At 36.1% G+C, this 27,980-nt stretch overlaps 1 protein-coding gene across 1 annotated transcript; it reads left to right on the top strand.

Annotated features, from left to right (window-relative positions):
- Window positions 1-257: 257 nt before the first annotated feature.
- Window positions 258-27,980, top strand: LOC128547867 (recQ-mediated genome instability protein 1-like). Its single transcript, XM_053521431.1, has 12 exons — window positions 258-352; window positions 6,960-7,095; window positions 7,821-7,967; window positions 12,066-12,176; window positions 12,958-13,077; window positions 13,626-13,759; window positions 18,312-18,573; window positions 20,430-21,357; window positions 21,839-21,924; window positions 26,315-26,467; window positions 27,020-27,073; window positions 27,588-27,980. Exons 2-12 carry the CDS (start codon window positions 6,991-6,993, stop codon window positions 27,753-27,755), a joined length of 2,268 nt encoding a protein of 755 aa, XP_053377406.1. The 5' UTR covers window positions 258-352; window positions 6,960-6,990; the 3' UTR covers window positions 27,756-27,980.

The raw sequence follows: 27,980 nt of genomic DNA, 5'->3' as shown, positions 1-27,980 counted from the left end.
ATATATCTCCCATGCATGAGCTGCCTGGGAAACATGTCCCCATTCAAATGGGGTGGGGGGAAGTTCGTTGTATAAAATATCAGGCATATATACCAATGGCATTATCTGTTTATTTATTCTAATTGGTCATCATCTTATTTACCATATGTAGAGCTTATAGGTCTCAAAGAGATATAAAATACTTTTTATACTTCTTTATAGCCCTTAAATCACACCGCGTGCAGCTTTACATCTACCCGGAATCCGGGTCCCGGTCCCAGGTTTTAGTCTCTGGTACGCGCGTTCGGGCGCAAATTGTGACCGATAGGAAATTTTGTTGAATAATTTTAGACAAGATTTTCTGCTTACCTAGGTAAATTTAAGCATAAATAATAATATGATCATTCACATGAACACAGTGTCACATTATTCGGTTGTTACTGAAAATCACAGCCAGAAATGTTTTTCTTCCCAATAGATGTGCAACATTCGGATAGAACAAATATTTCGGATGTAGCTTAATGCGGATTCATTATATGTGCTTATATGTAGATCAAGTTTTATGTATTATTAACATTAGATTCTAAAAAATATGCTCAGATTGATAGCCAAGTGGTAAGAATTTAAGTGTTTTTTATCCGTATCTGTATGGTTAGTCCAAATAATAGGACATTTTAGGGACAGAGACTGAGTGTGATAACTTTTGACTGTCGCTGTCAAGTCACGGCCAAACTTATTCTGCATATGCATATGTCTGTTAGGAAATCCACAATGAAATCCATTGGGAACGTTTTCTGGTACATGTACAATGTTTTTGAAATGATTACATCTCTGATAATTTGTGTCATTAGCAGTTGGCTGTGTATTGAAACCTGTGTCAGGGTAGCCTCACACATTTGGCTTGTCAGGATGACATATTCTATGATCTGATATTTTTTAGTTGTCATCCCTCTAAGCCTTACCCGTATCTGCATTTTACTGTTAGGAAAACAAAGACATTAAAAAATCCATAAAAGTTATAATATACTGGTCAGACTTACTTGCTTTCATAAATTAGACATTAATATTTATGTAGAAACTTCAAAATAGTTGAATATAATTCATAATTTGAAATAAGAGACTTAAATCTTCGAAAATATGAAGTGACAGGTATGAGGAGAAATCTACCCTGACACCTGTTTCGGTACATCAGACTGCCGATAACACTAAATTGCAGAAACAAAACACATAATATACATTCATAAAATGTCAGCAAGGTAAAAAAATTTCAGGACATTTCCGGGATTCTGAGTTCAAATTTTCGGGACTTTTACCCTTTGTCCGGGACATACACCGTGACATTAGTATTCGTCTGTTTCATGCATAAATATCATAAAATTACATGTAGTTTCTGGAGATAAACATTGTTCACTTGCTTAGGAATAATTTGCTGCAAATGTCGTCGCTTTCACGGGAGGTAAATACTGTAAATAGGGTAATTCACGTCCATAGTTCGGCACGTGAATTGGTTGCATTCCCGAGGTGAACAGACTTAGGAGACTTACGAAGAATTAACCTGGTCATCGTGATTTAGAATCCAACTTATTTGGTATCATTTTAAAGCTTAAACGTTTATCTAATCATTAATAAAATGAAATCCTCAAAGGAATAAAATAAATCTTGTAGATAAAATCGATATAAAATATTTCGGGTTGGGTAAATTTTCATGGATCGGTCGGCAAAGGCATTCAGTAATCAAAATTTTAATTTAGAATATGTGTGACAATCAATCTACATTTTAAAAGATTACTGTAGGGATAATACACTTTTTTTTGTGTATAAACGTCTGCAGAAGCCCGCGGGATTGTTTGTGACCGAGACCGAATATTTCATGACGATTTATGTATCGTTTTCATATGTGATGACTTGACGATTCCGGTACATTTTTTATTTACCATTCCTGTTGTTCTTGGAAACGGTAAACATGTTTTAAATATCCGTATCCAGGGCCCGGAAATAAACAACACTATCAAAAGCACATCCTGAAGGTTTTTAAGCGATCTTTTTATCTCTCATTATTACAAACATAAAATTACCAATAATTGTTCATATCATTTCACAATTTGGTGGACTCGATCACAATTTCAAGAATAATAACTTTGCATTCGAGTTATATTGAGTACGGACACGCAGTTGGGAGTACGGATGAGTACGAACGTAGTGTCAAGTTTCCAAGCTGTTTATATAAATTCTTCGAGAAATTAGATAAAAACACACCGACTGATACTTACCAAAATCATAAATATAATACCTAAAAACGAACAATAGCATAAGTTACCCGCGGTACTTGTTTATTCACAGTTATTTACAATAACTGAACAGACGCTTTGTAAAGGGAGTTAACTCTAAGAGAAGCTAGTGCGCACATTGATGGGGGCAGTACGTTTGGGGTTGGAAACAGATACAGCTAAACATACTATGGATTACATTGTATATATAATGCTACAAGAAGAGGTTGTTAAGGAAGAAACAAGACGCAGATGCCAAATATCAGTGTGCGCAAAAATACATATATATATCCCTGGCAAAGCATTTCAAAAATAAAAATCATGTATTAACAGCACGTGAATTGCCTTGTTTGCACACGATTTTTCTCCCGTTAATACATGTGCGGATCCAGTGAAAAAAGTAGTTTTTATGCAAGAAAACCTTTTAAAATAATTATCGTTTAATTGACCTTTTTCAGCCATTTCTTCCATAAAGGCTACATGTAGCTTCACCGCCTACGTGCTAAAAACACCGGGATTTTCGGCTATTGTTCCTAATATTAAATTATCATAAAACTGTTATTGATTGCATAATTCTGTCAATTCATAATCAGGGTCATCAAAATAGCCGACTGTAAATTAATCTGGGACATCAAAAGATCGCGGGGCGCGTTCAGTATGAGTGTTGATCGGAGCTGGCTTAATCAACATGAGTCCCGCTCGAGGGCATGAAACTGATATCGGATAATTAGGAATAAACAATGTGACACCGGGGACTGGTGTCAACAATTTATAGACCAAAAAAACTAGTTTTTTTTGGGCCAGGGTTTTTGTTTTCTGTATTTTTAACTTTCCGGGACATTTCAACACTGTCCGGGACACCGGGACAAGTATGTCATTTCCAGGACAATCCGGGACGTATGACATGTATGAAGGTAAGTTTATGCTTTAATGTCAACATAAATTCATTTTCATAGATGTAATCATTACAGATACTTTGTACATGTACCAGAAAATGTTCTCAACGGATAAAATTTCCTAATGGAAATATGCTGAATAAGTTTGGACGTGAAGGGACGGCGACAGTCAAAAGTTATCATGTGGTACCTAAACGTCTTATTATTTGGACTAATGTCAGGGTAGATTTCTCCTCGCAACTGTTTACACATATTTCCGAAGATTTAAGTCTCTTTTTTAAATATATACGAGTTATATTCAACCAATTTGAAATTTGTACATGAATATTAATGTTTAATTTATTGGAGCGAGTAAGTTTGACCAGTATTTTACTACCTTTTTGGATATTTTATTATCTTCGTTTTCCTAACAGTAAAATGCAGATATGGGTAAGGCTTAGAAGGATGACAACTATAAAATAGCAGATCATAAAATAAATCATCCTGATAAGCCAAATGAGTAAGGCTACTGTACAGTCACAAGTTTACTTTAGTAACAGATTATCTTATCTATGTTCCAATACTGTTTAACCCTTCACGGGGACGTGGACGTAGATACAGTGATATTTACTCCAAGAAAAGGTATACCTATTCTCAATGTGCCACAATAAAAAAGCAGTCTTACAGATGTCGAAAACTGCTTTCCTGTTTATTCTAGTCCAAATAATAGGACATTTGAAGTTTCAGGACAGCATGATCTGCATATGGTTCTGTTAAGGAATCCCTAATGAAATCTGTTTTCAATTTGAATATACATGTACAATGTATTTGTAATGACTACATCTCTGATAATGTGTTTATGTTGACATTAAAGCATAAAATTGCCTCGCTGACATTTTTTAAATGTATATTTTGTGTTCTGTTTCTACAATTAAGTGTCATTGTATTGAAACCAGTGTGTTCTCTGTGACTATTTGATAAATGACATTGTGTCTGAAATCATTAGTCCTCCACCTCTGACTCATGTGGGGAAGTTGGCAGTTACTTGCGGAGAACAGGTTTGTACTGGTACAGAATCCAGGAACACCGGTTAGGTTAACTGCCCGCCGTAACATGACTGAAATACTGTTGAAAAATGGCGTTAAACCCAAAACAAACAAACAAACAAACATTGAAACCAGTGTCAGGGTAGATATCTCCTCACACCTGTTCATGTCACATTTCTGAAGATTTAAGTTCAACCAATTTGAAATTTCTGCATTAATGTTTAATGAACTGAAGCAAGTAAGTCTAACCTGTATTTTTTAGCTCACCTGAGCACAAAGTGCTCATGGTGAGGTATTGTGATCACGCTGCATCCGTCTGTAGTCAACATTTGTGTTTAAACGACATCTCCTCCAAAAAAACTGAATGGATTTTGATGAAACTTGGCCATGGTGTTCCTTGGGTGGTCCTCTACCAAAATTGTTCAAACGGTTCCGCTTGGTTGCACATAGATGCTGCCAGAGCTGAAAATAGAAAAAACTTAAAATGACATCTCCTAAACCAATGGTCCGATTTTGAAATATTTCACACAAGTGATCCTTATGTCACCCTCTACCAAGATTGTTCAAATTATTTTGATTTGTCAAAAAAACATGGCGGCCAGAGGGCGTGGTCACTTTTCCCTATATATGTATATAGTGGAAACTTTAAAAATCTTCTTGTGTGAAACTGCTGGCCCGATTTTAAAATAATTTTATACAAATGGTCCTTGTGTGACCCTCTACCAAGATTATTCAGATTGTTTTGATTTGTTAGAAAACATGACCGCCAGAGGCCGTGGTCACTTTTCCCTATATGTATATAGTGGAAATTTCAAAAATCGTTTTTAGCTCATCTGATTTTTTTTTTTGAAAAAAAAATGATGAGTTATTGTCATCACATGATCGGTGTCGGCGTCAGCATTGCCTGGTTAAAGGTCCAATACTAAGGAAAGTGAACATTTTAATTTCTTTTAAAAAGCACAGAAACTATTTCATTTTATTGGAAAATGAAAGTTGGTGTGTAGAAATTCGAAATAAATCGCAGTTTATGTACAATTATTTTTCTATGAAGTATGAAGAAAGTTAAAAAGACCTGGGGGGTCATTCTGTCGATTCATTGAAATTTCAACATAATACACATGCATTTCTTTGAGTTCCAAAGACCTTCTGTAAATTTTGACCTGCCAATCTTCATTATTTAGTGTCTTGCAGAAGTCTATGCACTGGCTATGAAAAAAATTGCCTACTCACTTTCCCTTAGTAATGGACCTTTAGGTTTTATGTTTAGGTCAGCTTTTCTCCTAAACTATCAAAGCTATATTGCTTTGAAACTTAGAACACTTGTTCACCATCATAAGCTGACCCTGTACAGCAAGAAACATAACTCCATCCTGCATTTTGCAAGATTTATGGCCCCTTTTGTACTTAGAAAATATCAGATTTCTTGGTTAAGTTTTATATTTAGGTCAACTTTTCTCCTAAACTATCAAAACTATTGCTTTGAAACTTGCAACACTTGTTTACCATCATAAGCTGACCCTGTACATCAAGAAACATAACTCCATCCTGCTTTTTGCAAGTTTTATTGCCCCTTTTGGACTTAGAAAATTAGTTTTCTTGGGTAAAGTCTTATGTTTAGGTGAGCTTTTCTCCTAAACTATCAAAGCTATTGCTTTAAAACTTGCAGTACTTGTTCACCATCATAAGCTGACACTGTACAGCAAGAAACATAACTCCATCCTGCTTTTTGCAAGATTTATGGCCCTTTTTGGACTTAGAAAATATCAGATTTCTTGGTTAAGTTTTATGTTTAGGTCAACTTTTTCTCTTAAACTATCAAAGCAATGGCTTTGAAACTTGCAACACTTGTTCACCATCATAAGCTGACCCTGTACAGCAAGAAACATAACTCCATCCTGCTTTTTGCAATGATTATTGCCCCTTTTGGACTTAGATAAAGAGTTGTTCTTGGTTGAGTATTATGTTTAAGTCAGCTTTTCTCATAAACTATCAAAACTATTGCTTTAAAACTTGCAACAGTTTTTTACCATCATAAGCGGATTTGCATTTTGCAAGATTTATGGCCCCTTTTATACTTAGAAAATATCAGATTTCTCAGTTAAGTTTTATTAAGGTCAACTTTTCTCCTTAACTATCAAAGCTATTGCTTTGAAACTTGCAACACATGTTCACCATCATAAGCGGACGCTGTACATCAAGAAACATAACTCTATCCTGCTTTTTGCAAGAATGATGGCCCTTTTTATACTTAGAAAATCATGAGTAGGACAATATTTCTGTTATACGAAAAAATCAGATGAGCGTCAGCACACACAAGGCGGTGCTCTTGTTATGTTAAACTGCTGGCCCAATTTTAAAATAATTTTGCACACATGGTACTTGTGTGACCCTCTACCAAGATTGTTTAAATTACTTCGATTTGTCAAAACACATGGCTGCCAGGGTGTGTGGTCACTTTTCTTCTCTGAATCAATAATAGCTACAGCCTTGATATTTGATGTGTGATATCAGATTTTTTAATGTCTACCATAATTGTTCAAATTATTGCCCTAGGTTCAGAAGTTTGTGTGACATGTATATAATATAGGCTGACATAGAAGAAACCTAACTCTGTACTTATACAAACACACTTGAAGCCTTGTACACAGGTGAGTGCTTTAGGGTCAGTGTATTCATGTTTGACTCAATAACTCTATAGTGTCAGTTTAGTTTATTAGAAAAACTTCAAGATTCATAAAATGATTAACTGAAAAACATATTCCTTAAAATGTGCATACTTATTTTGATTGTAGTGGCATCCTGTTGGTATATTAAAAATTTAAAATGCATGTGGTGAAAAAGACGGGTGACTGGCTCAAAGGAAACCATATACTTGTTAATGATGACTGGCTGAAAGCTTGTGTTGAATGGATACAAGAGGAAAATCAGGTAAAGGGCTTGCACAGTGGTGTAAGTTTTGAACTGATAACTTGCAGGTACTAGGTTCAACTCTTAAGTAACAGGTCAGTACCAGTTCATGAAAGATCTTTGCTTGACTGTACCAACTTTATAGACAGCTGTCCCAGTTTTTACACACTTGCACAGTGGTGTAAGTTTTGAACTGATAGCTTGCAGGTACTAGGTTCAACTCTTTAAGTAACAGGTTAACGTTAGTACCAGTTCGTGAAAGATTTTTGCTTGACTGTACCAACTACATAGAGAGCTGTCCCAGTTTTTACACACTTGAAATTATTGCTATAACTATAGCTTTGGAAAAAGTTTATAAAATTTTGTTTGGACTAAGATTTCAAGCTGTTGTTTCAAGCAAATTAGACTATGAAAAAAAGTATTAAAAGGTACTTAAAAAGCACTTGAATTTTTTTTCTCTGATTTTCTGTGTCCTACTCACAATTTGTGTATATGTGTTAATGTATGACCACCCACTATCTGGCATCTGTCTGTCCACACTTCTTCAAATGATATTGCCTCTGAAACTACTAGTCAGAATAGCATGGCACTTGTCCAGTAATGTCGTGATGGATTTTGTTCTGATATAGACAGGTAGTTGAATATGACAGCTATTGTATTTTGATTTATATCCAGCCAGATGCAAGTACAGGCATTCTTTGATGAAACTTTCGTTAGCCAAGCATTGTTTTATAAATATTTTGCAGGGACAAGGGTTGCCAGATGAAGACATAAATTCACAAGTTTATGAACAGTGGTTGTTAGCAGATCTTCATGAGTTAGAGACATGCTGTCTTCCGGCAGAGATAAGAGAATCACAGAAATACGAGCTATGTGGAACTTATGCCTTACAAGTATTGTTCTAACACAGTGTTATTGAGATCTTAATTTGAAGTTGTTATATAATTATTAACATTTCAGTTTTGCATTGTGACAAAGAGTGTATCAGAAAATTATCTTGGTTCATATTTATTGCCCTCTGCATTTTTGGAAGAATAAAAAGGGGACATAGAAAAAGACTGCATCCTTCCGTTCATCCGTTCGTCATACTTCTTGTCCCGTCCATAAGTCTGCCATCTATGAAGGGATTTAAATATAACTTGGCATATACTTTCCCTATAATGAGATGGCATGTCTTGCATAAAACCCAGACCCTAGTTCCAAGGTCAAGGTCACACTTAGAGGTCAAAGGTTAACAGGGTCTGTTTCGTGTCCGGACCAAAACTGCCTGAAGAGATTGTGAAATTACACAAATGTTCCCAATAATGAAACTGTCAGATGACACATCATGTGCAAGACCCAGACCCCTAGCTCTAAGGTCAAGTTCACACTTAGAGGTCAAAGGTTCACATGGTCTCTTTCTTGTCCAGTCCATAACTCTTCCATTCATCAAGGTATTTATAATTGCTTGGCACAAATGTTCTCTATAATGTGTTGATGTATCATGTGCAAGACCAAGACCCCTAACTCTAAGGTCAAGGTCACCTTTGGAGAACATTTTGGTAATTTGTTTTGTCTGGTCTGTAAGTTTTTTAATGCATTGGTGTATATTCGAATAACTTGGCATAAATATTCGCCATTACGAGTTGTCAAGTACAAAAGGTCAAGGTCACAGGCACCCAGGTTAACCTTTTTTTGTTCGTACATGAAATTACCTCCCTTTTACCGGTGTATGATAATGTACAATACATGTGGTTTTTTAGCTCGACTAATCGAAGAATAAGTAGAGCTATCCTACTCACCACGGTGTCAGCGTCACACCTTGGTTAAGTTTTTCGTACCAGTCCACTTTTTGACAAAGTCTTTTGAGATAAAGCTTCGAAACTTTCAACTCTTGTTTACCATCACCATGGCCAGTTATAGGCAAGAGCACATAACTCTTTCAAGGATTTTGGCTGAATTATGGCCCCTTTTGACTTAGAAATCCTGGTTAAGTTTTTGTACCAGTTCATATTTTGGCAAAGTCTTTTGAGATAAAGCTTTGAAACTTTCAACACTTGTTTAGCATCACCGTGTCTAGTTATAGGCAAGAGTACATAACTCCATCAAGGATTTTGGCTGAATTATGGCCCCTTTTGACTTTGAAGTCTTGGTTAAGTTTTTCGTACCAGTTCATATTTTGACAAAGTCTTTTGAGATAAAGCTTTGAAACTTTCAACATTTGTTTACCATCACCATGTCCAGTTATATATATTATATATTATGATTTCCATCTGTAGGCAAGAGTACATAACTCTAACAACTATTTGAACAGAATCCAGGAACACTGGTTAGATTAACTGCCCGCCGTTACATGACTGACATACTGTTGAAAAAACGGCGTTAAACCCAAAACAAACAAACAAACAATTTATTTGTAATTTAACGCGGTAAGAATTTGGTTAGAATTTAGCATAATTATATCTGTTTGAAGGAATTTTATGATTTTATCTAATCAGATTGCGTCCAATGAAATCAAAACTGTTCACTTTTTAGCTCACCTGTCACAAAGTGACAAGGTGAGCTTTTGTGATCGCGTGGCGTCCGTAGTCCGTGCGTGCGTAAACTTTTCCTTGTGACCACTCTAGAGGTCACATTTTTCATGGGATCTTTATGAAAGTTGGTCAGAATGTTCATCTTGGTGATATCTAGGTCAAGTTCGAAACTGGGTCACGTGCGGTCAAAAACTAGGTCAGTAGATCTAAAAATAGAAAAACCTTGTGACCTCTCTAGAGGCCATATTTTTCATGAGATCTTCATGAAAATTGGTCAGAATGTTCACCTTGATGATATATAGGTCAGGTTCGACAGTGGGTCACGTGAGGTCAAAAACTAGGTCAGTAGGTCTAAAAATAGAAAAACCTTGTGACCTCTCTAGAGGCCATATTTCTCAATGGATCTTCATGAAAATTGGTCAGAATGTTCACCTTGATGATATCTGGGTCAAGTTTGAAACTGGGTCACGTGGGGTCAAAAACTAGGTCAGTAGATCTAAAAATAGAAAAACCTTGTGACCTCTCTAGAGGCCATATTTTTCACTAGATCTTCATGAAAATTGGTCAGAATGTTCACCTTGATGATATCTAGGTCGAATTTGAAACTGGATCACGTGGGGTCAAAAACTAGGTCAGTAGGTCTAAAAATAGAAAAACCTTGTGACCTCTCTAGAGGCCATATTTGTCAATGGATCTTCATGAAAATTGGTCAGAATGTTCACCTTGATGATATCTAGGTCAAGTTCGAAACTGGGTCACGTGGGGTCAAAAAACTAGGTCAGTGGATCTAAAAATAGAAAAACCTTGTGACCTCTCTAGAGGCCATATTTTTCATGAGATCTTCATGAAAATTGGTCAGAATGTTCACCTTGATGATATCTAGGTCAGGTTCGAAATTTGGTCACATGCGATCAATAACTAGGTCAGTAGATCTAAAAATAGAAAAACCTTGTGACCTCTCTAGAGGCCATATTTTTCAAGAGATCTTCATGAAAATTGGTCAGAATGTTCATCTTGATGATATCTAGGTCAGGTTTGAAACTGGGTCACGTGCGATCAAAAACTAGGTCAGTAGGTCTAAAAATAGAAAAACCTTGTGATGTCTCTAGAGGCCATATTTCTCAATGGATCTTCATGAAATCTGGTGAGAATGTTCAGCTTGATGATATCTAGGTCAAGTTCATAACTGGGTCACGTGGGGTCAAAAACTAGGTCAGTAGATCTAAAAATAGAAAAACCTTGTGACCTCTCTAGAGGCCATATTTTTCACTAGATCTTCATGAAAATTGGTCAGAATGTTCACCTTGATGATATCTAGGTCGAATTTGAAACTGGATCACGTGGGGTCAAAAACTAGGTCAGTAGGTCTAAAAATAGAAAAACCTTGTGACCTCTCTAGAGGCCATATTTGTCAATGGATCTTCATGAAAATTGGTCAGAATGTTCACCTTGATGATATCTAGGTCAAGTTCGAAACTGGGTCACGTGGGGTCAAAAAACTAGGTCAGTGGATCTAAAAATAGAAAAACCTTGTGACCTCTCTAGAGGCCATATTTTTCATGAGATCTTCATGAAAATTGGTCAGAATGTTCACCTTGATGATATCTAGGTCAGGTTCGAAATTTGGTCACATGCGATCAATAACTAGGTCAGTAGATCTAAAAATAGAAAAACCTTGTGACCTCTCTAGAGGCCATATTTTTCAAGAGATCTTCATGAAAATTGGTCAGAATGTTCATCTTGATGATATCTAGGTCAGGTTTGAAACTGGGTCACGTGCGATCAAAAACTAGGTCAGTAGGTCTAAAAATAGAAAAGCCTTGTGATGTCTCTAGAGGCCATATTTCTCAATGGATCTTCATGAAATCTGGTGAGAATGTTCAGCTTGATGATATCTAGGTCAAGTTCATAACTGGGTCATGTGCGGTCAAAAACTAGGTCAGTAGGTTGAAAAATAGAAAAACCTTGTGACCTCTCTAGAGGCCATATTTTTCATGAGATCTTCATGAAAATTGGTGAGAATGTTCACCTTGATGATATCTAGGTCAAGTTTAAAAGTGGGTCATGTGCCTTCAAAAACTAGGTCATTAGGTCAAATAATAGAAAAACCTTGTGACCTCTCTAGAGGTCATATTTTTCAATGGATCTTCATGAAAATTGGTCAGAATTTTTTATCTTGATGATATCTAGGTCACATATGCTCAAAAACTAGGTCACTGTCAAATAATAGAAATAACGACGTCATACTAAGTTCAACACTGGGTCATGTGGGGATAGGTGAGCGATTCAGGACCATCATGGTTCTCTTGTTATTGGGAATGAAGCATGGGCCTGAGAATACTGAACAACTTTCAAAACTGAACAAAAAGTGGTCTGAATGCTGTTCGGTTTTCTTGGATTCACTGTAGTAAGATATTTCCTATTTAAGTATTGTTTCCAATCCTTATCCATGTTTGTTTAGTGTTGTTCATGTTTCAGATTGACAGTATTGTAGATGTCGGTGTTTCATTTTACTCCCAGCAACAGAAACTAAAAGGAACAGAGAATGCAAATGTACATGTAAATGCTGAGGAACCAACTCAAAAACCTGTAAGCCTTAATATGTTTCATGTAACATTACACCATTTAAACTTCTAAAGAGTTGCATTCAAATACTGTTACATTTCAACAGCTTAAAATAATTGCATGTAAAGGAGCTGATCACTGCGTTCAAGATCAAGGTCAGAGTTGGATGACTTTACCAAATTTGTACAATATTGATAAAATTATTCGGATTTGTCAGTATACATGGCCGCCAGAACTAATTATAAAAAACATCCCCTATCAACATATATGTTAAACCATTGGTCTGATTTTGAAACAATTTCACAGAAATGTTACTTTGCTTACCACCTACCAGGATTTTTATATTACTCTGATTTGTCACTTGTCTGCCTGAGCTAAAAGAAGAAAAAATTTCAAAAGCCATCTCATCCTAAACCACTGATCCAGTTTTATAAAACTTTCAAAGAATTGTTCTTTTGGTGACCTTCTACTGAAGTTGTAAACAAAACATCTTGATGTTTAAAAAAAAAAAACATGGCTACTTGGGGGTGTGGCTAATTTTCCTTATATGGATGGATGGAAAACTTTTGAAAGTCTCAGCTGAATATGCAGGGATGTGTTTCTTGTTATACCTTTCTGAGTTATGTGACTCAGGTGAGCGATATAAGACCATCGTGTTCCTTGTGTACATTTTGAGCGGTTTAAAACCAAAACTGCAAGATTCCTTTCATGCACGCTTTCTGCATTTAGGTAGCCATTCTGTTGATTAAGAATTTTAGCAAAGAATTTGTTTTTGTGATATGGATTATATTTTGTTTGTTTATAGTGGGAACCAAAGCCTTCCAGAATGTTGATGTTTAAACTAACAGATGGTACCCACTGTTTGCAGGGTATGGAGTACAGGCCAATTTCATGTCTCAGTCCACAGACTTCTCCTGGAGCAAAGGTAGGCCCCATATTCCCAAAAGACTTATCTCAGTTTCCCAAGTACAGATTTATCTCATGTAGCAGTAAGCACTCACTTGGGGCAATCGTAGCTGCAATGGTAGACTCAGTATTCCAAGAGGAGATTTAATTCATTTGTAAGTATGCACACTTCTGGAGCAATACTCATCATACCTAGCACATACTTATCTCATGTCTCAATCAGCACACTCCTGAAGCAATGGTAGATTCAATATTCTAAGTATAGATTTACCTCATGTTTCAGTGTGCACACTCCTGAAGCAATGGTAGACTCAATATTCCCAATAGATTTATATCATATCTCAATAAAACTCTCTCCTGAAGCAATGGTTGTAGACTCATATTCATATTCAATGATTGTACAGATTTACCCCATGTTTCAGTATGCACACTCCTGAAGCAATGGTAGACTCCGTATTCCAAGTACAGATTTACTTCATGTCTTAAAATAGTTAGTTTTAGTACTCCTTAAATGTATTCTAAGAATAGGAGACATTTATTTTACTGTATCAGCTTTTTACTTTTCAGATTTTGGTACATGGAAGTGTTCTCTGTCGTCATGGTGTGTTAATGTTGAGTGACAATAACATCAAATTTCTAGGTGGAGAAGTAGATACGCTGGTAGAGGCTAACACAGTATTAAACACGCTACAGTCTGCTATGTGAGTTCTTAACCCTTTACCCTGCTAAATTTCTAAAATGGACTGGTCCATCATTCAACTTGAGCAGTACCATTTATTGTCGAGCCCTCTTGCGATGAACTGGATATAGTTGTCATTTTTGGCGGGTCAGTGTATGTGTGTGCATCCTTGCGTGTGTCCATGTTTCAGTCCAATTTTGTCCGGACCATAACTTTGACATGAATGGACCAATCTTGTTTATATTTGGCATGAATGTTTACCTAGATGAGAAGGAGTGTCATGTGCAAACCCCATGTTCCTATCTCAAAGGTCAAGGTCACAGTTGGAGGTCAGAGATCAAATTGAAGTTTGTCTGGACCATAACTTTGACATGCATGGACCAATCTTGTTTATATTTAGCATAAATGTTTACCCCAGTAAGATGGAGTGTCATGCGCAAACCCCATGTTCCTATCTCAAAGGTCAGGGTCACAGTTGGAGGTCAAAGGTCAAATTGAAGCATTTCTTCTTCGTGCATGGTGGGATTTTGATGTAACTTAGCATGAATGTTCACCATTATAAGACGAAGTGTCGTGTGCAAGAACAGGTCTAAGGTCAAGGTCACACTTCAGGCCCGTGTCCAGGATTTTTTTGCTGGGGGGGGGGGGGGGCCCAACCTGGGGGGGGCTCGGGAGGGGTATCCCCTCCGGATGTCGAAAAAATTTTAATATGGCACATGAAAAGATGCATTTTCCTGCTACCTGAAACACCATTAAGGATGCATGAATGTATTATATATTTAAGGAAAAGTCTATTTTTAGCTCACCTGTCACAAAGTGACAAGGTGAGCTTTTGTGATCGCGCGGTGTCCGTCGTCCGTCTGTGCGTCCGTAAACTTTTGCTTGTGACCACTCTAGAGGTCACATTTTTCATGGGATCTTTATGAAAGTTGGTCAGAATGTTCATCTTGATGATATCTAGGTCAAGTTCGAAACTGGGTCACGTGCCATCAAAAACTAGGTCAGTAGGTCTAAAAATAGAAAAACCTTGTGACCTCTCTAGAGGCCATATATTTCATAAGATCTTCATGAAAATTGGTCAGAATGTTCTCCTTGATGATATCTAGGTCAAGTTCGAAACTGGGTTACGTGGGTTCAAAAACTAGGTCAGTAGGTCTGAAAATAGAAAAACCTTGTGACCTCTCTAGAGGCCATATTTTTCATGAGATCTTCATGAATATTGGTCAGAATGTTCACCTTGATGATATCTAGGTCAAGTTCGAAACTGGGTCACGTAGGGTCAAAAACTAGGTCATTAGGTCTAAAAATAGAAAAACCTTGTGACCTCTCTAGAGGCCATATTTCTCAATGGATCTTCATGAAAATTGGTCTGAATGTTCACCTTGATGATATCTAGGTCAAGTTCGAAACTGGGTCACGTGGGGTCAAAAACTAGGTCATTAGGTCTAAAAATAGAAAAACCTTGTGACCTCTCTAGAGGCCATATTTCTCAATGGATCTTCATGAAAATTGGTCAGAATGTTCACCTTGATGATATCTAGGTCAAGTTCGAAACTGGGTCATGTGGGGTCAAAAACTAGGTCAGTAGATCTAAAAATAGAAAAACCTTGTGACCTCTCTAGAGGCCATATTTCTCAATGGATCTTCATGAAAATTGGTCAATGTTCACCTTGATGATATCTAGGTTAAGTTCGAAACTGGGTCACGTGCGGTCAAAAACTAGGTCAGTAGATCTAAAAATAGAAAAACCTTGTGACCTCTCTAGAGGCGATATTTTTCATTGGATCTTCATGAAAATTGGTCAGAGTGTTTACCTTGAAGATATCTAGGGTCAAGTCACGTGGGGTTAAAAACTAGGTCAGTAGATCTAAAAATAGAAAAACCTTGTGACCTCTCTAGAGGCCATATTTTTCATGAGATCTTCATGATTATTGGTCAGAATGTTCATCTTGATGATATCTAAGTCAAGTTCGAAACTGGGTCACGTGGGGTTAAAAACTAGGTCGGTAGGTCTAAAAATAGAAAAAACCTTATGACCTCTCTAGAGGCCATATTTCTCAACGGATCTTCATGAAAATATGTAGAATGTTCAGCTTGATGAATACTAGTCAGGTTGTAACTGGGTCATGTGTGGTCAAAAACTAGGTCAGGAGGTCGAAAAATAGAAAAACCTTGTGACCTCTCTAGAGGCCATATTTTTCACGAGATCTTCATGAACATTGGTGAGAATGTTCACCTTGATGATATCTAGGTCAAGTTTAAAAGTGGGTCACGTGCCTTCAAAAACTAGGCCATTAGGTCAAATAATAGAAAAACCTTGTGACCTCTCTAGAGGCCATATTTTTCAATGGATCTTCATGAAAATTGGTCAGAATTTTTTATCTTGATGATATCTAGGTCACATGTGCTCAAAAACTAGGTCACTATGTCAAATAATAGAAATAATGACGTCATACTCAGTTCAACACTGGGTCATGTGGGGATAGGTGAGCAATTCAGGACCATCATGGTCCTCTTGTTTAATCATTTCATCAAGCCTTTTCAATGTATGTATGATTGTACAATCACAGTGTATGGACTTCATTTTTCTGTATGATACCCAGGTCTCAGTGTATTGGCTCTGATATCTACCAATCCAATGTATAATTAACCAGCTACCAGTAATAGCGTCGGTCTATGGATCGCGGGGTAGCGAGTTGGGGCGGGGCTTATGTTCTCCGTGACTATTTGATAAACAACATTGTGTCTGAAATCATTAGTCCTCCACCTCCGATTCATGTGGGGAAGTTGGCAGTTACTTGCAGAGAACAGGTTTGTACTGGTACAGAATCCAGGAACACTGGTTAGGTTAACTGCCCGCCGTTACATGACTGAAATACTGTTGAAAAACCGCATTAAACCCAAAACAAACAAACAAAACCAGTAATAAAGAAGCTAGTAGTTCTTGTGTTCTAAGCAATATAATAAAAAGAAAAACATGTTGAAGTTTTAAGATGATTGATTTATATGCAAAATGGCCAAATGTTTTTAGATTTCCAACAAAACAAAGTATTACGACAATTACTATTTACATCATAGATTTCAAATGCCAATGAACTCTTAACTGTACAAACTTTAACATCACAGCACATATTTTTATGTATAAAACCCTTCATAAATAACAAGTTTTAGATGCGTTTTGTAAGATTTACTAAGAAACTACTTTTAAATACATGAAAGTTTTTAAGTAAGGTTTTGTGGACCCAAAAGAGTAAACTTGAGACTTCAAATTCATAATTGTTGTAAAATTACAATGCAATCTCTAAATCAATACAATTACAACCTCATGTATCGGGCAGCCTCATTGGTCACTTGTTCTCCACTACCCAGTCAAGTACCGCCTTTAATAAGCAAGGGATCAATGAATCATGTACAAATAAACTTTTACCTGTAACATGCCTGGGGCTAATTTCCACTACCGGACACGGTTTTATGGCTCTTTAGCCTGTGTATTGCTGTCAAATCAAGCCAATTGCGCTGGTGTATAAATTTGTTAACTGAGGGGCCCATAGTAATAAAATTCGTAACTAGCCAGCCAGCTGGGGGGGCCCCGGGCCCCCTGGCCCCCCACCTGGACACGTGCCTGCACTTAGAGGCCAAAGGTGCTGGCGGGCTCAACATTCTGCCCGTGGGTATTTGTAGTTATTTCAAGGGAGTGTTCAATGAAAATTTACTAATTGAATTGCAAACAGTGCAGACCATGATCAGCCTGCACGGATGTTCAGGTCGCAAAGGCAGAATCACTTGCCAAGTTGCCACCAGCAGGCTAAAGGTTAAAGATAGTTTCTTATTATTGAAAGTTTGAGAAAGTTGAAAAATGGAAACTCAGTAAAGAAAGAAAAGTAATTTCCTCATTTAAGGCTCAGATTTTTACCCTGATGTAATGTTATATTATAATGCTGCTTATACAGTCAATCTTTGTTCTCTCTATCTCAGATGACTTTAACCTTTAGCATGCTAGGTAAATTGTTGTCTGCTGCAAATGTCGTCTGCTAAAATTGTAAAGTTCATTCTATTTGCTCCAAAATTGGAAGAAATATTGTCAGAGTAGCAAACAGCTTGGAACCTGATCAGACGCCGATTTAATCGGCGTCTGATCTGGTTCCTAGCTGTTTGCAAAGGCTGTTAAATTCGCCTGCAGCAGGCTAAGGGTTAAACACCACCCTTCACTCGAACTCATCGTCAGGTCCCAGCAAAATCCCTGTATAATGTACATTGTTCGATGACTCGAACTACCAATAACTTGAACAAATTTTGTCGGTCCCGATGAGTTCGAGTTTACAAGGTTCGACTATATTTATGTAGTGCATTAATTTGTAAACTATAATCTGAAGTTGATAGCATACTGTGAAACCATTTAATTTTGTGAACATAAGATTTTATGGTTTTGGATAAAACTGCTAATTCATGGGAATAATAATTCATGGATTTCAACTTGAGAAGATAAAATGAATTTTAGTTTGTTTATTGGGATTTGATATTGCAGATTTAATCAATAACAGGTCCTGGAGTATAATTTGTGATTTATATTTTAGGGAGGCCAGTGAGGAGCATGCTGGAAAGGACCATAGACAGACATTTGCTGGTACCCCAATCAGACATTGTAATCAGCCACTATCTGGCAATCAAGTAAATCAAGGGAACCAGTCCAGTTCATGGGGAAATTCTAGAAACAATTACAACAATGGCAACCAGTTTTCGCAGAGAGGAAATGCTGATGTCAAGCCTTCAAGTAAAATGAAAACTGAACCTATAACACAGAGCAGTTTTCCTAGGAATAACCAAGTCAATAATCAGGTTAGGATGAATTTTAGTGGGTACAATTTTTGCCTATACTTGATGACCAGTATTGTTCTCTGAGACTCAAAACTGAAAACGTTTTCATGATGATCTGTTGTAGATAACTCTAGGGCCATGGATACAAACTCTGTAGGGTGATTGTTTTTGGTCTGTAGATGTTTTTTTGAGTTATTCAATGAATGGTAAAGGTTACAGTGACGTTCAGACTAAAAATAGTAAATATATTTATAAGGCATGAACCAGTTGGCATTAAACATCATAGGATGATAGATTACCACTTTTGTTTTTAGCTCACCAAAGCACAAAGTGCTCATGGTGAGCTATTGTGATCACGCTGTGTCCGTCGTGCGTGAGTGCGTCCGTCAAGTCGTCCATCCTTCGTCAACATTTGTGTTTAAACGACATCTCCTCCAAAACCAATGAATGGACTTCGATGAAACTTGGCCGTGATGTTCCTTGGGTGGTCTTCTACCAAAATTTTTCAAACGGTTCCGCTTGGTTGCACATAGGGGCTGCCAGAGCTAAAAATAGAAAAAACTTCAAACAACATCTTCTCCTAAACCGATGGTCCAATTTTGAAATAATTTCACACAAATGGTCCTTATGTCACCCTCTACCAAGATTATTCAAATTATACCATGGCTGCAAAAGAACATGGTCACTTTTCCTTATATTATGTAGTGGAAACTTTAAAAATCTTGTATGAAACTGCTTGCCCGAATTTAGAATAATTTTACACAAATGGTCCTTGTGTGACCCTCTACCAAGACTATTTAAATTATTTTGATTTGTCAAAAAATATAGCCGCCAGAGGGCGTGGTCACTTTTCCCTGAATGTATATAGTGGAAACTTTCAAAATCTTCTTGTGTGAAACTGCTGGCCCAGTTTTAGAATAATTTTACACAAATGGTCCTAATGTAGTCAAGTAGAGAATAAAGGTGCAGTTACACGGCCTTGCTAAAACCCTGCTGTTAATGCAAAGTAGTAGAGATCTGCATTAAGTGTAAGCAGTCCTGGGTTTGAGTCCCAGTCAGAGTTGATAAATATATGCATTCTTTTACAGCATATTAGAAGGATATCTGACTGTTCCAGATGTTCTTTAGCTTTAGCAAACATTGGATCATTGTTTAGCAATCCAGATCACAGTTGAATATAAAATAGATACACCCAAATAGAAAATATTTAATAAATCATGTCCCTTCCGTGTTTCTGCTGTACACGTCCACGAAGAGTTATATTTCCTTGATAACAATGAAAATATTAAATGCTCAACAACTATGCACTTTTGATTAAAATGTTATCAATACAGTGTATATCTATTTTTTGAGAAATATATGGACATTTGTGTGCATTGCAAAGCTTTCTAACTTGATAAAATAGGTACCATCTCTATTAGATAGATTGATCTAAAAAGAAAAATCTAAAGATTTTAACAAACTTTTTAGCATCACATAATAAAATATCAGTTTGATGCAATCTTACATCTTTTTTATGAAAAGAGTTCAAATTAGAAAAACATTATTGCCATTATACTCGAGCAATTTATGAATATCATTCCGTTGTTTTGCATACATTTCAATATGATGACTTTTTACGTACAGACTTTTTGAACTGGGATTTTAGTCACATTTGTAATTGATCATTTGAAGTTTGTCCAAGAAATGTATAACACGGCACAAAACTAGTTTGTGGTTATTATTGATCCATTATCAAACTAAAAAGTAGGAATTTCTAATGTCTTCGCAAAAAATGTTTAATTATGATGCTTTTATATGCCGTATTTCCAGAATAGTTATGGTGTCTTTAAAGATAATGATATAATGATGTTTTCTTGTAATTTGAACTATTTCAGACTATCTCTGGTTATGATGAGTTTATGGATGATGATATGGATGGTATTATGGAGGAAATGACTGATGAAGATTTCGGACCAGCGGTTAACATGCAAAATAGAAATTCTAATCAGAATTTCACAAATTCTGGAACAACTAATCAAAATGCCTACAGTAATTCACGGCAACATGGGCGCATTCAAAATAATAATATAAAAGTGTCTAACAGTCAGAGAAATAAGGGCATGGAGAATAGAGGTAAGGTTGAGACATCCAGTGTATTGACCGATCCAGCATCTGCTAGAGTGTCTAACAGAAATAGTGTGCTAACTAATGAAGACCTCGTTGCCATGGAATTTGAAGATGACATGGATTTCCCACCGATGGATGATGATTTTATGACATCACCTAACACTGGTGTTAGTCAGCATACAAATCAAAGTTTAAATAATGTAGGCAATAGACTAAATGCTAATAATAGAAACAATCAAATTTCAAGTCATACAAATGTTCAGAATGTTACTGGTAAGATAAACAACAGCTCAACACGTCAAAACAGTAATATGAATAGTCACACAAACCCAAGTACGGTTTCAAACACATCTCATTCTGCAAGTTCTAATAGTTCAATAAATTTAATGGATGGTTCCCGGCCTGTTGTTTTAAATAATGTTGACATGACTGTAAATATATCTAACAAGGGAGTTAACTGGTCAATCACAAGTCGGACACAAGACTCGGCTAAAACAGCTGCTACGGCTCCAGTGAATAGAAGTACAAATACAAAATTATGTTTGCCGAAAACAGAGACAGAAAGAAAAACTGATGCGATAGGAAGTTCAGCAACAATACACAGGCAGCAACAGAGTTCTATAGAGAGTTTCCTCACTCCAAATAAGAAAGTCCCGCAAGAACAGGTACAGACACTGAGGGAAAACAGTGGCCTAGGTTTGTATGTTTCATTTAACATAAGGTACTAACTTCTTCACTTATTGTATGTGACATATATAGAACTTTTCACAGGTGTACTCGACTAGTTAATTTGATACATTAAACTTTACCCTGCTAAATTTCTAAAATGGACTGGTCCACCATTCAGTTTGGGCAGTACCACTTTTGATTCAAAGGGATGTTTTTACTGACTGAATAATGAAAAGTGCAAAGAGAAATGAAACAAAATTGCCCAACCCCAAAAAAAGAGATTATATCACACATCATATTAAATAAACTGATGTTAATTTGGTACAGGATAACATATGAAACTCAGTATGTATGTACATGTATGTTAATATGCAAGTTTTTCTGTATGTGATTGAATATGCAGAGTTTATTCAAAATAGAGAAATTGCTCTGGTCATGTAAGCTGTAGTCTGAGTGTTGGTTGATCTTTAAATGATTGTCTAGTAAACAGTTAAAGTAATGATTTCAGACATACAGACAGAATACCCATTTACTTACCTCGTCAAGGTGATGTCATTACCTGTCAAAAAAGAGCCTTCTTACCACACTGTGAAGGTAGGTTTTCCTGAGCATGACTTGTACTGTATGCCATCAGTTTATTGGAGCAACAAAGGTTTTCCTCTGGGCCCTTTGACTGCCATCATGCATTTCAGATTATTTTCAGTATTGATTGCTTAGTCACTGTGGAGAATAAGACTTCATTTTTAGCTGTGCTTGTGGTGAGCTGTTGGGATCATTCAATGGCTGTCCATCAGTATATTGTCCACGATTTCTTTTAAAAAAAAAAGCCTCTTGTACTAGACCTCCAAGCCACTTTCAACCAAACTCAACAGGAATGTTCCTTGGGTTTTCCCATTTCAGATTCCTTCAAATCTAGGTCATCTGTGCACCTGAACTTACCCATATTGAAACCTTTATTAAAGCAATGTTGGTATGTTGTAACTCATTATTTCAGTATTTTATTACATAATCGCCTTATATAAATGGCTTGTACATATGATTTATGCTAAATCAACAGTCCATAGTCAACAGATTTAATAAATAAAATAAATGAAAAAAATGAGATGTATCTGTGTCATGTTATAAAACATTACTGAATGACTTGCCATTCAATAGTCTAAAACTACTGGCTCTCAGTTTTTTTTATCTCAAGCAATAGTTTTGAATGTTCACCAACACGCCATTCAATAATTATAAAATGTATGTTATGTAAAATTTGTAGCATATTATTGTAGCCTACCCTTTACTGTTTCAGCAAAAAGGATAGCTTTTGTATTCGACATCACTTACAAGTTAATGTTTTATGGCAAGCTCAATTTCAGAAATATCTTTCTTAACTAATGCCCCTATTCTAAAACATCAAATATGGATTGGTCTTGGTAAGAGGCAGTCTTTTTCAAGTTTATTTGTCATGGAGTATCTCATACGTCAAGATCATAAAGTCTCGCATGAGAACTAGCCTTAGTGATCGGGAATACTTCCAATCTAATTTTGTTATATTTCCACATCACTTCCAAATGCAACTGCAAGTTGTTTTTAGCATTCCGATACACATATATTGCTTCTTTTGCTCCTTAATATGTGTTTATCTCTCCTGTAGGGTGGCTTATTTCAGACATTTCTTTATTTTGTGTTAGCATGTGCACGGTTTTTGTAGCACATTTTGTTGTGTTGTTTAGGGGCACATGCAAGCATACAATAACGAGGTTTGAAAACCGTATGTTGTTGTGGCTTGCACCAGGGCAACAAAAAGAAAAATTGCAGAACTTGATTTTGCATTGTCTTGCCTGCCATGAGCAAAGATTTTATATTGGTGTGTTGGCACACATGCCAAAACAAAATGAAATGTTTTGTTATGCGTTTGGCTATGTAACTTATTTTGCTAAGTTGTCCTGGCACGTACCATCCCGAGAAAATGAAACATTTTATTTCAACTTGGCACATACACCAAGACGCTGTAACAAAATCTTTGTTAATGGCTTGCACACAATTGCAAAAGAATGAAACATTTTGTTTCTTCTTGGCATAGGCACCAGCATGAAATTTTGTTGATGGGGCACACACTAGAATGAAATAATTATGTTTTTACTGTCACATTATTGTGTATTTCGTTATGTTATGTTGTTAGTTTCTCTTTGTAGTGTTTGCCCATGTGCCAGAGTGACACAAAAACTTCTAAAATTTCGTGCAAGCAGAACACAACGAAATTTTATACATAAAACATGCACATGCCAGTGACATAACGAAATGTCCTATATCAGCCACCATACTACTGTCTTTATTTTCAGTCCCTTAAAGGGATTTCCTATAGTTTTTTATGCGCATCTTTCTGCGCAGCCGACACTTTCTATGGAAAACTGAAGTGAAGTCAACGTTTGTTAAAACATGTGACAGACAATCTTAAATATGAGGAATCTTGAATGAAATACCATTTTTGATAAGTTTTATCAGTAATCAAATGTTGATACTGGTTTATGTTATATTGACAAGTATCATGCCTGACAGGTATCTTGCCATTTTTGTAGTTGTGTTTTCACATTCCGTTTTAGTACAAAGACAGTGTTGTTCATATAATGTAAGACAATTGACTTAGTACTGATAAGACAATATCACCTTTCAGATTATTTAGTATTCAATTATAGTAAGAATTAAGAATTTTTAAAACTTTATTTAACTTCTAGGAGACATACATGTAATCAATTTGGCCAGGTTCGCGCCATTTTCTGTCCGAACAGGTGTTGTATTCTAGCGGCCTTAACAAAAAATTTAGCCTGGTGACCCATACATTTTTAGCCATTTTTATGCTCATAATACAATTATCTATACACAAGAAAAACAGGAAAAAATTCTATGAAACAGTTTTTTTCAAAATTAAAAAATAAATATTCTTCACTACTGTATAGGTATTTTTCATTGAGAAAAGTTCATTAAAAGTGAATATGAAACAATTTTTTTTTTAGAGTATTACTAATATGACTATGATATCAAGTAAGTATATAATAAAATCTGTAAAAAGAAAAAAACCTTATTGTGCTGTCTTGATGAATATTTTGGTTTGTATTTATAAAAAAGCAGAAAATTATAAAAATGTTTAAGAATCGCCGACAGTTTCAGCAACAGTGGGTGTGTTCAAAACAATTTTTCACAAAAACAAGCCTGGTGACCCATTGTTTTTATTTGTTCATTGTTTTCAGCACAAATTTTCCTATCATATATGTGAATTTGAAAAAATTCTATGAAAGGAAAAAAACTATAGGAATTTTCTTTAAACAACTTTGATTCACTTTTCATAAATGTTTCACACAACAACATGATTACCCAAACATAACTTTCAGCCATGTTGGTTGAAGAACAAGGTTTCAGTGAGCCTTAAGTCATACAGACAAAATTTCATGTCTTTTTTAGCTCACCTGTCACGAAGTGACAAGGTGAGCTATTGTGACCACTTGATGTCCGTCGTCCGTCGTGCGTCAACAATTTGTAAAAAAATCTTCTTCTTGAAAACCACTGGGCAGAATTACACCAAACTTCACAGGAATGATCCTTGGGTGGCCCCCTTTCAAAATTGTTCAAAGAATTGAATTCCATGCAGAACTCTGGTTGCCATGGCAACTGAAAGGGAAAACTTTAAAAATCTTCTTCTCAAAAACCAGAAGCCCTAGAACTTAGATATTTGGTGTGAAGCATTGCCTAGTGGACCTTAGATATTTGACATGTAGCATTGCCTAGTGGACCTCTACTAAAATTGTTAAAATCATGACCCCGGGGTCAAAATTGACCCCCGCCCCAGGGGTCACCTGATTTTACATAGGAAAATCTTCAAAAAATTTCTAAAAATAAACCAGAAGGCCTAGAGCTTAGATATTTCACATGTAGCATTGCCTAGTGGACCTCTACAAAATTTGTTCAAATCATGACCCCCGGGGTCAAAATTGACCCCGCCCCAGGGGTCACTTTATTTTACATAGGAAAATATTAAAAAAATCTTCTTCTCAAAAACCAGAAGCCCTAGAGCTTAGATATTTGACATGTAGCATTGCCTAGTGGACCTCTACTAAAGATGTTCAAATCATGACCCAGGGGTCAAAATTGACCCCACCCTAGAGGTCACTTGATTTTACATAGGAAAGTCTTCAAATATTTTCTAGAAATAAACCAGAAGAGCTTAGATATTTGACATGCAGCATTGCCTAGTGGACCTCTACAAAAAAATTTTCAAATCTTGACCCCCCCCCCCCCCCCCCCAGGGTCAAATTGACCCAGCCCCAGGGGTTACTTTATTTTATGTTACTATGAATAGCTTATTTAGTAACTTCTTTATTATTGGCCGCAGGGAAAAACCGAGACCACTTTTCTGTGGTACAACATGGATGGTACCTCCAATTTTTAGGTGTATTTTGACATATCTGTACCTTGAAGAAAATTTCAACTATATTTACTCATGATTCTTTTGATTGATCTTGATTACGATTTTTTGAGCTTCTTGTCCTGAAGTGCAATGATAACAGGTGAGCAATATAGGGCCATTATGGCCCTCTTGTTTTCATATCTCAGCTCCATCAAAGAATCTTTAGATATTTTGATACAGTGTTCAGTATAATAAGACACTGTGTGGGTGGCAACTTTCAGCAATGTTGGTTCATGGTCAGTATAATATTCCAATAATTCAGACAGTAATATTCAGGTCTTCCACAAAATCAGACCCTCGACCTCTGGATCAGGAATCTGATGTTGTACCCTAGCAACACTTTGCATTCTTGTCTGTTTTATGTCAATATCGTGCATTGAGCTATAGTATCAGACAGTCAGCTGAAATGTCTATATTACATCTAGAAAACACAGTTTTTGGTGAGGAACGTGCTTTTGCATAAACACAACCATCTGATGTAAAAACATTTTAGCAAGGCCATGTTCATGGCAATATAATTAAGATTTGATTTTGCAGGCATATATATCCACATTGACAAGCAAACTGACTACAGTAGGAGGAAAGTGGACTCTGGCATGTAAGGTAAATGATGGAACAATGGCTGTTGATGTTGACCTGTCTAACCAAGTTCTCACAGAAATGATAGGATTCTCACCAAAGGAAGCACAGGTAAAAGTTTTATTGGATGACCATTGCTCTGTTTTTAAGTCTGCTTTCTTCTTCTACCGGCCATTATTCTGTCATTCATTTAAGTATAGAGAAACTGTTCTAACTCTATCATTCATTTAAGTGTAGGGAAACTGTTTTTAAATAATCTTGACCATGATGTCACTCACAAATTGGTCACTGGCACATAGGTCAAAGACAGAGCTTTGCCAGAGTTGTCATTATTATTACGGATTTAACAGTTATGTATGTCCATATGCTCTGTAGAAGTTGTTATTGCAAAAGAGGCTGTTAAATTGCTGCCTTCTTTATAGGTTAGAACTGAATATTTGATACAGACTACTTTATGAAATATTTAAAAGTGTGGTTATCCATTACCTGTGTATGTAAGCAGAGGTAATTTTACTCCAGCTTCAGATTAAAAATTTCGAAAATTTGTTTCTATTTGTGGCTTAGTTTCATCAGGTCAGATTTCTTCCAGGTCACTGCAACCTCTCTCCACAAAAAGTGTGTTTTAAAAAATGGATATATTCTACATTATTTTTCTGATTGTAGGAAATGAAAATGAGAATAAAAACTGATCCTGGTGTTAAAGAAGTTCTTCAAGAGGTATGAACTTTGAAATACATTGTGTTCTTTGTTTTATGTGAAATCTAAAACATTTATACATTTTCTATTTTGTTTTATACTATTTTTGCATATACCGTAAATTAATTTATTTGAATAAATAAGTGATTAAAGTATTCAAAAGCTGCTTTTGTAGTCATATAAATATTTTTGAATAGAAATCCTTGGCATCACATGATCAATGTAACAATACTTGATAGAAGTTTACTGTTTCCATAGAACAGTAATACTGCATATCTCTGATTTGCTCAGCTATAAAGCAAAAACGGGGGTTGATCTTTGCTCTTAAAAAAAATCCCTTTAAAGGAATTTTCATGAAGTGTACGTTTTATGATTGTTCATTTAACTTCATCTTTAACATGCTTTTATGGAACTTTCATGTTTGCTCAGATAGATTACTTTAATGTACATTGTCGATAAAAGTTGACAGTGTAGGTCAGATGTGACCATCTTGTTCTTGGGTTTCCCTTAATATGAAGAAAACTTGCTATTTCAGGGTATTCAGCAGTGTCAGCAGAAGCTCATAGAGCTTATGTGTCTCCTGGAGTTGGAGATCTGTGCACAGAATCCACGTCCTGTGATCGTTGCTACCAAACAGTTGACCACACATCACATTGATATGCTGTATAACCGAGTGATGGCTGGCTGGAATACAGGCTCTTAGAATACTAAGATCAAATATCAGTTATTTCGTCAGTGATGTCCGTTATGACTTTGACAGTATATAATATAATACATGGTGATGCTATACATTTATAAAAGATCTATAGTTTATAAGATGCTGTAATGCACCATCATTTATATACTAGTATGTTTAAATTCTTACTGCGTTTGGTTAAAGTCATTTTCATGTTAAAATTTTTCGGGATAATTACAAAGATACATCTTG

The sequence above is a fragment of the Mercenaria mercenaria genome, chromosome 13, assembly GCF_021730395.1.
Source record: "Mercenaria mercenaria strain notata chromosome 13, MADL_Memer_1, whole genome shotgun sequence".
NCBI classification, from domain to species: domain Eukaryota; kingdom Metazoa; phylum Mollusca; class Bivalvia; order Venerida; family Veneridae; genus Mercenaria; species Mercenaria mercenaria.
This window is presented reverse-complemented; position numbering and strand designations above follow the sequence as displayed.

Excerpts from the sequence above, each read along its gene's own strand:
- LOC128547867 (XM_053521431.1), top strand. The coding sequence starts at position 6,991 with ATGCATGTGGTGAAAAAGACGGGTGACTGGCTCAAAGGAAACCATATA. Across the intron at positions 7,096-7,820 it reads GGATACAAGAGGAAAATCAG|GGACAAGGGTTGCCAGATGA; the intron begins GTAAAGGGCTTG and ends AATATTTTGCAG. Across the intron at positions 18,574-20,429 it reads ATAACCAAGTCAATAATCAG|ACTATCTCTGGTTATGATGA; the intron begins GTTAGGATGAAT and ends GAACTATTTCAG.